The following is a 13,776-nucleotide window of genomic DNA, read 5'->3' on the forward strand; positions in this document are numbered from 1 at the left end:
TTTAGGGGAATGCATGAATTGGCTTAGGACCCCAACTAAGTAAGCAATGTCAGGGCGAGTCATGGACAAATAAAGCAACCTCCCCACTAGTCTTTGAAACTGTTTCACATCTTTTAGTGGTTCACCATCACAATTTCCCGGTTTGTGGTCAACATCCATAGGGGTATTGACTGGTTTTGCACCTAACTTGCCTGTATCCTGTAACAGATCTAGGATATACTTCCTTTGAGAGATGAAGATGCCCCTTTTTGAACGGGCAACTTCAATTCCAAGAAAGTACTTTAGGGGACCCAGATCTTTCACTTCAATTTGAGAGGCTAGGAATTCCTTCAACTTTTGTATTTCTGTGCTCCAGTTTCCTGTAATGATGATATCGTCTACGTACACTATTAACACAACCACTTGTTCTTGATATCTCTTCACAAAAAGAGTGTGATCAGACTGACATTATTTAAACCCCCACTTGTTGAACTACCATATGAAATTTACTAAACCATGCTCGAGGAGATTGTTTTAGGCCATAGAGCGACTTTCTTAATTTTCACACCTTACTTTCACTTCATTTCGCACAAAAACCAGGGGGTTGAACCATGTGCACCTCCTCCTCTAAATCTCCATTTAAAAAGGCATTCTTAATATCTAGTTGATGCAATTTCCAGTCAAGGTTTGCAACCAATGATAGAAGAACCCTTATTGAGTTCATCTTGGCTATTGGGGCAAATATCTCATCATAGTCAACACAATAAACTTGGGTGTACCCTTTAGTTACCAGCCTTGCTTTGTACCTTTCAACTGTCGCATCTTCCTTGTGTTTCACTATAAACACCTACTTACACCCCACTGGGTCTTTCCCTGTTGGAAGATCCACCAACTCCCATGTTTGATTCTTGTGGAGGGCATTGATCTCCTCCTTAATAGCATCTATCCATTCAAGGTATTTTAAAGCTTCTGTCACGTTTCTAGGTATGGGGATACTATCAACTGTAGATAGGAAGGCACAATGAGAGGGAGAAATGTGGTCATAGGACACACAATGGGTAATGGGGCATTTGGTAGTGCATGACCTGACCCCTTTTCTATGAGCAATAGGAATGTCAAGGTCACCCACAACTGAAACGCGGCTATGGGATCAATAGGTGTTGGACTTACCTCCTGGGAATCAGATAGTGTTGGTTGCTCAATGTTTGGTGGCTCCACATCCTTGTCACATTGCTGATCTCTACAGCGTTGACGTTGCAAGACATGAAAAGGAGCGAGATCCGGAATAGAAGGAAGGGAGACTTGATGCACTTGGGCCTGCTTCTCCTCTTCCACATTACTCTCCCCCCTGAGGAGAAGCAGGGAAAAACGGTTCAGACTCAAAAGAAGAGACATCCATGGAGACAAAGAACTTATGGCCAACGGGATTAAAGCATCGGTAACCCTTTTGTGAAGAGGGATACCCCAGAAAGACACATGGAATAGACCGAGGATCCAACTTACCATGGGACGGGGACAAGTCATGAACAAAGGCACGACAACCAAACACCCTCATGGGAATTGAAAATAGAGGAGACTGAGGAAACAATAACTGATGAGGGGCCTTGTAGTTTAACACTCTAGAGGGCATGCGGTTTATGACATAAGCAGCAGCAAGTACAACATCAACCCAAAATCGTTCGGGAACATTCATATGTAACATCATCCCTCGGGGGCTACCTCAAGGAGGTATCTGTTTTTTCTTTCTTCAACACCGTTTTGTTGTGGTGTTCTTGCACATGAGCTTCTATGAATCGATCCATGGGAAGCAAAGAACTTATTTAGCTCACCATGGAAATATTCCTTCGCATTATCGGATTGAAAGTATGAACTTTCACATGGAATTGTGTAAACACCATCAATTTGGAAATTTCTTACGATCTTTGGGACTTTATCTCTGCTACGCATGGGAAAAAAACCCATGTATAATGGGAGAAATCGTCAATCAATGTGATAAAGTACTTATACCCGCCCTTCGAAGTTATGGTAGTAGGCCCCCACACAATAGAATAAACAATATGGAAAGGGAAACTTAATCTTTTATTACTTGAAGAAAATATTGTTCTACACTGCTTGCTCAATTGACACGTTTGATAATGGAAATCTGACACTGAATAGGACTTAAATAAAAACAGAAACAAAGACTTTATTATTTCAATGGACACGTGACCTAACCGATTATGCCACAAAACAATTTGACCCTTATTTGACCGACTATGAGACTTTAAAGATGACACCGAGAAACCAGCTTTGCTGTCGAGAGTGTAGAGACCATCCACTAAGCTTCCTTTACCAATCTTCCTCCCAAAAGTTAGGTCCTGAAAAATACATGAATCGGGGAAAAAGGTTACACTACAGTTTAATGAATTTGTGATACTACTAATAGAAAGAAGGTTGATAGGAAGATGAGGGACATGCAAAACACTGTTCAGGTTAAGTCCTTGAGGGAGGAATATTGATCCCTGACCTACAATGGAAGAAAAAGAGCCATCTGCAAGTCTCACTTTATCCCTTCTTGACAAAAGGTTATAAGAATTGAATAGGTTTGACTTACCAGTCATGTGATTAGAAGCCCTTGAGTCAATGATCTAGGGGGAATTTGTGGCTGTGGAGACATGGAAGGAAAAAGCTGCATTACCTGATGTAAACGCGAATGAAGTAGAAGGGTTATCAATGGCTGATCTATCCATCTGGCGAAAGACCCTACCATATGATTCCAAGTGACTACAGAAGGAGTTCATAATGTCTTCCTTGGGGTCAGAACCAATGAAGTGTTCTCGAGCAGTATCAGTTGGCACCCCAACAGACTGAGTTTCTTGGGTTACTACATTTGCTGTGTTGTGAGTTGTATTAGGCTTCCTCTGACTTTGTACCTTATCCTGCTCTTGGTTCTTTACAGCCCACTTTGGTCTCCCATGGAGCTCCCAACATGTGTCACGAGTATGTCTTGAACGATGGCAGTGAGTGCAGAATAACTTATCCTTATCATTGGTTTTCTTGGAATCATTTTTCTTTCCTATATTATTTCCACCCATTGCAACTAATGCTACCGGTTGCTCCTCCTCAGTTGTAACCATCACACTCCTACTTTTCTTAGACTAAACAAGGGCATACACCTCTTGGACTGAGGGTAACTCTTTACTTCCTAAAATCTGAACTCTTAAGGGGTTCATATATGGGGTTTAGCCCCAACAAGAAGGCAAAAACCCGCTGCTGAGAAACCAGCTTCTTATAGGCTCCAACATCATCCTCATGTTTCCATTCTATAGCTTGATAGTGGTCCAATTCTTTCCACACTGAGGTAAGAGCTGAATAATAGGCTGATAGGTTGCGGTTTCCCCGTTTACAGGTTGAGGATTCAGCTTGTAACTGGTAGATCTTAGCAAAGTGCCTTTGCTTTGAATAGGTTGTTTTGGCTTGTTCCCATATTTCATTTGCAGTATCTGCCCACATAAAATTCTTTTTCACATCAGATTCCATGGTTGCAAGAAGCTAGGACATCACCATACTGTTTTCTTGGTCCCATCGATCATGTTCAGCAGTCCCACTCTTGGGTTCTTTCACCCTTCCATTTATGTAATCAGTTTTTCCCCTTGCTGTTACATAAAGTTTTACACCTTTGGCCCACTCTAGGTAGTTCAGACCATTCAAAGGAGTGATCGGCATAGGGAACATCATGCTTTCAGTCCCCATACTTGCTGTACCACAGGTTGATGTAACCCCAGATGATGCAGAATCATCATTCGCCATTTTCAAAGGTAGGTCTACAAGCCAGGACAAAACACTGCAGGTGCACAAGACCAGTACTCGCACCAGTACTACTTCTAATAGTCACAGTTAAGGCATAAACACCACACCCTACTTCCGAAAGCATATACACACTTCTGCAGCACATAAACAGTCCAGGAAGAGAAGAAAACTGCTGTAAATTCCACACTTCACACACTGATTTTAGCACATAACTGGACACAGGGGATTACACACCCCTGTACAGCACCTGTATGAAGGTGCAAAAACATAACCAGACCTTTACAGCATCAGCCGAAGGTCAAAAAAGGAAGTTTTTTGGGCTTCACGGCATCAGTCGATGGAGCCAAGCCTTCACAGCACCAGCCAAAGGTCACAGGATCAGCCGAGGGTCAAAAAAGAGGTATTTTGGATCTTCACAGCATCAGTCGAAGAGGACAAGGAAACTTCACAGCATTGGCTTCCACCAGTGAGGGTTACCTTGGTGCTACGACCAAGGAAGAACCCAGAAGAAGTAACAAGAGATGTTTCTGATCAGTCCGATTTGAAGTTTTTTGTCTTCACAGTCCAAAACAAAAAACTGACGCCTGGGTTGAGTGAATACTCCTTAGCGAAAAGAGAAAAAAAATATTGTCCAGAATCATTGTTGCTCTGATACCATGTGATCGTACAAGGAAGAGGAATAAGAGAGAAGAGAGAAGAGAGGAGAGGAGAAGAAGAGAAAGATGAGAGAGTCAAAAGATGAGAGCTGGAGGTGCCCAGCTTCTCTTTTATTTAAACTTGTATTATAACAGTTACAAGAAATTTCTCATAGGCCCCTGGTGGCACACCCTAAACAAAAGAAAAGAACATGCTGCCAGCAGTCTTAGCTGACAGCATGGTAACAACATAATTAAAACTAACAACATGGTCCTTTATATTTATGGAAGGGAACCGATTAAGTTCATTTATTGCCTTCTTTTTTTGTTACATGCATGAAAAAATGTGTACTGTTCTCCATAAAATGTTGGTTTTCATATACCATATTTTTACTTATTATTTGGAGTGATGAGCCTAAAATCCCCTGCATCATAATGGTGAAATAACTGCATTTAGAGTTGGTGTCTAGGTCACAAACCTGAACCCATTACACCCCTACTTGGTGGAGGTTCAAGGAAAATTTCTAAGCCTGTTGGAGGGCCTGAAGATGCCTCTTGGTGGTTCAGTTTTTTTAACCCTTCAATTAGTGCATGAAAAGGAGTTGGCCTTTTATGTGCTTTGTATATAATATGTTATTAAGTACTAATTTCATTCTAGCAGGGGAGAGATTGAGGAGGATGTTGCCTATAGAATTAAAAGAAAATTTCTGGAGTTTAAATGATAGGCTAATACCACATAGATTAAAAGGAAAATTCTATGAAATAATTGTATGGCCAGCTATGTTGTATGAAGCAAAGTGCTGGGCAGTCAAGGAACTTGTCCAGAAAATTAGTGTGGCAGAATTTACAACAGTGTCCTAGTAGTTGACTATTATGAAGTCTCTTTGTCAAGTAGTTGACTACTAGGAACAGTATAATGATAGTAGTCAACTATTAACAACCGAATATTGATAGAAGTCGACTACTAAGGATAGTATACTAATAGTAGTTGACTACTAAGGCCCAGGACTACAAACTAGGTCTCACAACAGTAAGTTTGTAACTAGGGTTATTAGGTCTCCCAGGGAAGAGGAGCATGAGATGAATCAGAATTTTCTGTGGATGAAACAACATTTCCATTGGATTAACAACAGTATATGGATGAAACAACACTTCCATTCATGTAGTTCTTTTGAAGATAAATAAAGAAGAAAATTTATTGAAAAATATAGCAAGATACAACTTCTAAGTGACAAGGAGTCACCACTCATCAAGCAAAACTGAAAATAAAAAGGACATAAAACATATCACAAATCAGATCACCAAGTCAAAATACAAGAAAAGACAAACATTCAAGGTACTCCAAAATCCACTCCAAAGTCTTCTTTGCTGAGGCCTTTGAATTCTGGAAGTATCATCCAATTATCTTTTAATTGACTAACGCCCCTAATTCTCCGTTGCTTTTCAAATTCCCTTCAGAAATTCTTCTATTTCTTTCCTTACAAACCTCCCAGCACACTGGAAAGGGGATGCAACTCCAAATAATTTTTTCTTTAGCATTCCCCACGATTCTTGGTCAGCTTCCAAAGATCTCAGTATAACCATTGGGTGCCCAACCAGCCATGCTCAACAGTTTTAAGTAGGCCCAAATTCCTCTCACAACGCTGCATTGGAACATCAAGTGCAGAATATTTTTCCTCAACCATAAATAGCACACTTCTGTTTGGGAACTGAAGGCCTCTTTTTTTCAACTTATCTTGAGTGAGAATACTTGCCCATTGAAAATTTGAAACCAGCCAAGCAAAAACCTCCACTCTTGGAGGAAATGGTTTCTCCCAAACACCTTTTATTGCATTGGGCTCCATCTGATTCCTAAGCAAAGCATTATAACTGTGAACTATCCACTCTTGCATTCCTTCCACCATTTCGAATCTGGCCATCCATGTAGTCTCTAGAAAGCCTCGGTATATCATGGTTTCTTATAATATTTAAGGTTAACATCATCCTTATGATCTCCTGCCTGGTCAGATTTTTCATTGTTGGCTTTATTACTAAGCAAGATACTATATCCGAATGCGCAACGGAAGGCAGCATGACCATCCTTCACTTTGCACCCTTTAGAAATGCATATAGCTAAGACTAGTGTTTTTCCTTTGCCCATAATCTGAATGAGTTATTTCATACTCCAAGTTCAAACATGCAAGAAACTCAAATACCTTAGTAATACAACTCAATGTGATTCAAGAGGAACCTTGACTTAATAGACCATGAAATCATTGGTTGTTAGATAGTGTATGCCCTTAGCTCCAATTAGACTGATGTACATAAACATTTATTCGTAAATGAATAAAGTACATTATTGTTTCATGTTCTTATTGTTGTGTTTTTGTGAATTATTCCTTAAATTGGACACATATGAGACTTGTTTTAGTTTAGAATGTTCTCAGCCGTTGGATGGACTTAGGGAGTTTATTCTGATAAGGCCGACACTGGTGTACTGCCGAACTGGTGGAGCAACTTGTCTCAACTGTTGGGGTTAGACCTGAAGCACAACCGGTGGGTGTTTAGAAGAAACACTAAACCTGGACCAATTTCCAATTATGCCCTGGACCTTGGAAGTAGATGGGAAAAAACCAGAAAGTTGCTCTTAACCCCAAACTTGATTATGATACTATACTAGGTAGGGTTGTTCACAAACAATGCCAAACCGACCAAACCGGCCTGACCCAACCCGATTTGGTCGGTTTTTCTTCACCACCGGTCAGGTTCGGGTTGTGAAGAGGGATAAGCCGATAATTTGGTTTGGGTTCGATTTTCATGTGTGAAAACCAAAACTGAACCGAGTTAGTTTCTGATTTCCTAGTCTTTCGCTAGCTAGGTAAATCCCTATCCTAGTTTCTTCTTTCTAGTTAGTTACTTATTTTTAACATTAAAGAACAATTAAACATTGCTTATAATTACTTTTGTCTTTAGGATTGTTTACATTTTTTGAGTAGGAAATTTTACACCAAATATAGGGCTGTTCACAAACAATGCCAAAATGACCCTTCATGTTTGGGTCGATTTTGTTTAATGGTAGGTCGGTTTTGGTTTGCTCTTTAAGTAACCCAACCAGGTCGGGTCGGTTGAAAAAAATCTATTAAACCTTCCCAACCTGACCCGTGAACAACCCTAATACTAGGTATTGGATTGAGCTGCCTTTGATGTGCCAACTAATGAGATCCATCAAGGGTCAAATACTTAAGCATGTTACGACAGTTTGGGAAATTACTTGACTGGGTGATCATAGTGATAGGATCGACCCCTTTGTCAAATAAAGCAAATATCATGCTTTACACTCTCTCTAATGGAAATTTAAACTTCCGGCAGTGGATTTCAACTGTATTTGAAATCTGATTTGCAAAATATATTTATATGCTATATTATTATTTTATGAAAAAGGTTTTAATCCTGGTATCCATTCAAGAGAGTGTGACATTGCATTTTGTAGTCAGGGAAGAAGTCCTTCCATGTGGCCAGTGTTCTAATGATTATGGACCGAGAGGTTAGCTATAAGAGGCCATTACATGGCTGATTACCTGATGGACTTCATCTTACATAAGCCCATTATCCTTGGGTCTTCATAGGGTCGCTGAATCCAAGGATCATTTAGGTGTAACTGTTGGGCCCAAACTGAACCCAAGCTGATTGGGTCAGGGGTCCACTACCCCTGAGTAGTGAATTCGGCCTAACCTCTACTAGAGGTGGGGCCGAACCCTTATGGACTTGTGTGAGACCTTTGTGGGTCCCATGCCATACAATATTCAGGGCCAAAGTGGCCATGAAACACCTTGGGGCGTGAACCATTAGAGAAAATGGGCCTAGGGCCCATTACTAATATGATTAGTTAAGTGATCACATGACAACTTGACTTGGGTTGAAAATGGGCATGGATATGGGTATGGAGCACTTATCCTCTTAAGAAGATAATGCTTATCAATTAAAGATAAACTCATGATCCAAATTTGATTTGGATCAACTTCTAATTAGATCAAGAGAGTGCTCTATATAAAGGAAAAAGATGGGAGAGTCTAATTCAGCTAATTCTTTCCACTCTCTTGTTCTCTTCTCTTCTCCCTTGCCTTCTTTTACTATTTTTGGATTCTTTAGTTAATAGGGGGTTTAGATGTGTGGTAAGTGTTTCATTTCCTTATTTAGAACCTGGGTGCACTTACAAATTTAGTTAGGTGTGCAAATTGTTGCTTTCTTGGGCTTAAGCTAAAAGTAGGAAGTTTGCTACTATGAGATTGTAAACATTCCACAATTTGTTGGTGGTGAATCAATAATATGAATTTAGAAATTATTTTAAGATGTGATGTCTTGATCCCTTGTGCATTGACCATTTAAGACTCAAAATTATATCCAAAACTACTACTCGAGTATGCTGTCTCTTTAAAAAATGAACAGGTTTTCAGAACAGCCAATATTAGTCCAATGTGCCATTGCATTATGGCTTTCTTTCTTTCAATGTTATGCCATTACAAGTCACACTGTTTCTACATTAGATTGGATAATTATTATAGGGCTGTTAATATAAGTATTGGTTAGATTGATTAATCCAAGGCTTTGATCTCTATTCTCCAATAATGGCTGTACCCCCATTTCATCCTGCATCATTTTGCCACAAGGTTTATGCTCTATAAGATCAAGAGGTCCTAACGTGCATCATCATGTGCATACTTCCCTGCTACAAAGATATTCAACTCCAGTGTGGCTTCATTTTTTTCTCCAAGAAAGTAATTGTGATTCCCTCTTCATATGTATGTATGTAATAGTGCTTTAGTTAGAGAATTTTGAATCATATCTAGATTCTCATGAAAATAAGAGACCCTGCATCTAGCAGTCCTAAATGTTTGTAGAATATAGCTATTTGGGGTGGTTTTCTGAGCTGTCAAGGGTGCAGCTGCCTTTAAGCCAAGAAGTGGATTGTCAGAACAAGCATCCCAAGAGCTTCAGTGTACAGCTGATTTTTGCATAATCTAGGTTTAAGTGGATTGCTACCACCCTCACCCTTTAGCTCATTAGCTGTCCCAAATGGGCCCTTATATGTATTTTAATAGGTTTTTTTTTTTCTGTTTTTTTTATATGATCGAGACTAGGTCCTTTTTCTTTCTTTCCACCATGTAAGGAAAATGTTGGTAAGCCTTTATTTTCTTGTCCATTTTCCAGGAAATAGCTGCTGAGATTTTAGCTCTAGAGAGGCAAAAGGATGAACTTGAAGCTGAGTTACAAAAGGTAAATTTTCCCATACATACACTTTTGGAAGATTTGGATGTTCAATACTCAATTTTCAAAAAAGAAAATCAACTTTTATTGCCCAACTCGTTACAAATAAATAGTGATTTTCCATTGTATTTTGCCTTGTTTTCATTTCAATCATGATGGTTGTTTTCCAGTCCTTGAAAATTCCACTATTCTGAATATGGTCACGTTTATTTTGATCATTAACAGTGAATTTCATTGATAATAAAAAGTAAGAATATACAGCACTACTTTTTAAATAACTTGGAAGAGAAGGACAACTTGCTAAACAGTCGTTGACTGAATAAATTTGAATTTATGACACAATTACATCTGTGTATTGGCTAGTTAACTTTTCCAGCATATGAAATACATCTGGACTCATGACTCTTCATACCTTGCATGGATTTGTAGTTAATAGTCGTGGATTCATCACCATAATCCTCCATGGTATAACTTTATATCATTGGCCCCCAGGATCACTTTTTTCTAACACTATTGTCTCCTAATTTCTGATCCATAGCAGAAAACTGTATTAAAAAGCAGAAAGAGGAGAGTGTAAATGTCTGACATGAGTAAATTGAAGGAAATAAAGGAAGGATAAAAAATCCTTGCAAAGCCAGACCAAATAACAATAGCATCCAGATAGATAGTTCCCCCATATAGATCTCTCCTCCCAATCCCTCCCTTAGCTGGGGAATCTACTGTGAAGTTGGTTGATTCTGGGATGCGTCTAAATAAGATGTTCATCATGGAAATCAAAGATCTAAATTCTCCAACATAATGATGAAAAGCCCAGGGAACAGCTGGAGGCTTCTTCACCTTCCATCACTACTGTCAGAGCCCAAGAAAATCATCAACTTGAGTCCTTGGAGGAATACAAGAATCATAGTTCTAATAGAAATGTCTGACTTGTCAACCTTTGGGTCCTTGAACAATGTTTGCACATACCAATCAAATATGCTCCACAATTTTGCAGCTTGCTTGTATCTGAATGCAAACACAAGACAAGTTGATGTGTAGTTCAGAATGCAAACGCAAGTTAAGTTGAAACTTCTAATAATAAACCATCATATTCAAATAAAAGCAGATATTGTAAGCATCATAAATAAATAAAACTTATTTCAATTGTCAAATTAATAATTCAACAAGCACTAAAATAATAGATTGAAATTTGCAACTTGCAAGTTAAAAAGATCTTTGCTTCTTTCCAATATAAGACAAAAAGCAGTGAAAACACTAAAAAATTAAGTAATTAATAATCCAACTTCAAGAATTATCCACATGTAAGTCTTTCTTTAATCCATCTATTTTTAATTTTTATTTTCTGTTTAAATTTTAAATAAAATTGATAATGAACCATTGAAGTTATATATATATATATATATATATATTGTCAAAAAACAGATAAAAAAGAAGCTAGTAGTTAGTGGTCAGCATTAAGCATCAAAGCACGTACCTGTAGCTGCAGGTTTTGTGCCGTTGGATTTCACAGAAAGCAGATCCGTGTACGGTATTCCGAAATAAAAGAGAGTCTGAAGAAGAATGGGCAAACCCCTGTTTTGTTGTCAAAGTTAGAGGGGAAAGAAGAAAAATAAATAATAAATATATGTACCTGTAAGTAGCTTGAAGAAGAGAGTAGAAAGTTGAAGCTTGAAGTTGGAGGCATTAATGTAGCTGAGGTTATGAAATCCAGAAACCTCTGAGATGCATTAATGCAGCAGAGGGAGATTTTGGTTCTCTTATGCCGAAAGGAATGCATATTGTGATATTACCTTTGGTGTCTTCCAGAACCCATTGGAACACAGTAACCAAGATACTGAACACCTAAATCTCTAGGAACCCAGTGGAGGATAATATTTGGCTTTCGTGTGTCCTCTTCAAATGGGAGGAGAAAACGAAAAGGAGTTTCAGGTGGTGAATAGATGGAGGGCTGGGTTGGATATCGAAGCGAAAAGGTTCCTTATGGAAGGCGGAAAATCGTAAAGTAAGAATTTGCTGAAGGTAAGAGAAGGTAGAAGGGTGACATTAATCCTTCTTGAGGAAGCTGTTCACTGGTTGAAAGGCTTCATCGATGGAGCACTTCAGTCCACGAAAACCGTAGGGTGGAGGAATGTACTGGAGTTGGAAAAGAAAAAATATGAAGTGGAACTCAGATGGAATAAAAAACGGTGGTTCATTACCATCATACAACATTTCGGTGACCGAAAGCAAATGGTATGTATACCGGAAGGGAAACAAGGTCAAGGATGGAAGTCATTTGCGATGGAGTTGCAGAAGTTCCTGGCTGCGGCTAATCACCTGCAAGTGGAACAAGAACAAGAACAGAGCAACAAGATGGGTACCACTGAGTCATCGTTCCAGGCATTGAAACAAAAATCAACCAGTTACGGCAAGGCAGTAATGTTTCCAAACAGGGGACTGAAAGTGTGGGTTGAGGCTGAACTGGAGGATTGGGAGAAGAAAATGGTGGTTTCCGCCAGTAAGGATGTTCAAGACTGGAGGAAGCTACTGAGAGTGGTAGTGTATACTTGCAGATAGATTCGGAGGTAACCTTGGAGCCATTTGCAAATAAGAAGGCAATACTAAGCGTCGGAGATGGAGTTGACGGGATTTGCAGCTTTCGAGTGGGAAGAGGGGTTGATCCATGTCCAGAAATGGAAACCCTTGTGTAATGAGGTGGAGCCGTTCAGAGGGAGCTTCACGCTGAGAATGTTCGGACTCCCGTTTCATCTTTGGAATAGATTAGTCATAGAAAACCTGGTAAAAATGTTGGGGGGAGTGTTGGAAGATTGCAATCTACAGGATCTTCGAGCAGTGGAGGTGAAAGTTAAAGGGGTGGCACCAGAATCGATTCTAAAGACGTTTGAAATACTTGTTGACAATGTCTGGTACAGAGTATGGTTGGTCTCGGAGCTGGAGGTGGAGCTTTGGGGAAGAAGAACCGAGGTAGAAGACGAAGGGGATGTGGCGGGGTCGATCCCACGTGGCAGACAGGTGTTGGCGGACCTGAAGGTGGAATGACAGTGGCCTAAGGAGGTAACTGAAAAGCGGCAGCTGGAAAACCAAGAGACAAGAAAGCCATTTCAAGAAAAAAAATTAAAATCTTTTGAAGTGTCTCGGAGTGGGGAGGCTCGAGCATCCTTTGCTGACGTGGTCAAGAAGAGGGTTGGACCACGTAATGGCTTATCGCGGGCTGGAGGGTCTGAACCGATTGAAGGAGGGGCCGCCCCGGGCTGGTTCTAGGTTCGGTCCTGGGGCCACGTGATTGTTTAAGTGAGCACGTGGCCCAGGACAAACTGAAGGGGACTATAGACAAAAAAAAGAGTCTATTTTCTTCCTTCTCGAAGAAGACCTGCGCAGGAGACCCTATTCTGGCTTGGCGGAAAACGAAACCTCTGCAATGGGTCCCTAGATCGGTGTCTGAGCATTCAAAAGGAAGCAGCTCAGTGAAAGACCGACCGAATCCCAGATATGTAAGAGAGGGTGGCGCGGAAAAGGAAGGGGTTGATGAGGGCTGGGTCAACTACCAACTGGAAGAGGACTCGGACGACCAGTCCAGCATAGGCAGTACGGAGGTAGACCAACTTTCAGAGGCGGACTTGGCTGCAACCCTGCAACTTAGTACATTGTTTTCAGAAGACACAGGGGAAGGATATAGACTGGATCGGCTTATACACCAGGAGAACAAGGGTGGGGAAGGCAACGACGATCTGGACTTAGAGGTTCTTGAACCAAAGCTTGACAATGGGCGAGAGTTTAGTAAGGAACTATCCATGTCTCCTCTGAAGCAAAGCAGGAACATAGCAAGGAGGGACGAACAGCTGGGTGCAGAGAGGGACCACTGTAAAACGAAAGAGACAGGAAGGTTCACTCCACAGATCCGAACCAAGGAGCTTTCCGACAACCACACCTTCCAGGATCCGATAGCTTCTAACTCCAATGCCTCCAGTCCGCTCCAGCTAAACCAAGGTAACAGTGTCTTTTCAGTTATTGGTACTAATGGTTGCTCTGTGTCCTGTGTGCCAGATTCCATTCCCATTTCAGAGGCTGCAGTCTGTGTAGGAGAAGGGGGGCCGGGTATTAGTTGTAGAGGTAGAGAGGAGTTAGAGTG

The 13,776-nt window shown here is 40.4% G+C and overlaps 1 protein-coding gene and 1 long non-coding RNA gene across 9 annotated transcripts in view; one reads left to right on the forward strand and one right to left on the reverse strand.

Moving 5' to 3' along the window:
* The window catches only part of LOC148870113 (uncharacterized), a 74,163-nt gene that overhangs the window by 51,383 nt on the left and 9,004 nt on the right, over positions 1-13,776 (forward strand). For all 8 annotated transcript variants that reach the window (XM_088972513.1, XM_088972508.1, XM_088972511.1 and 5 more), the window contains exon 11: positions 9,591-9,656. In XM_088972513.1, coding sequence (XP_088828639.1) covers positions 9,591-9,656 — 66 coding nt within the window. The remainder of the gene's footprint in view (positions 1-9,590; positions 9,657-13,776) is intronic.
* LOC148870114 (uncharacterized) lies at positions 10,517-12,745 on the reverse strand. The gene is made up of 3 exons (XR_016107835.1): positions 11,278-12,745; positions 11,122-11,197; positions 10,517-10,652 (listed from the first exon to the last, which is right to left on the reverse strand). It is a non-coding gene; the product is annotated as an uncharacterized LOC148870114 (long non-coding RNA).

The sequence above is a fragment of the Nelumbo lutea genome, chromosome 2, assembly GCF_056320005.1.
Source record: "Nelumbo lutea isolate HS-2025 chromosome 2, American lotus-T2T, whole genome shotgun sequence".
NCBI lineage: Eukaryota > Viridiplantae > Streptophyta > Magnoliopsida > Proteales > Nelumbonaceae > Nelumbo > Nelumbo lutea.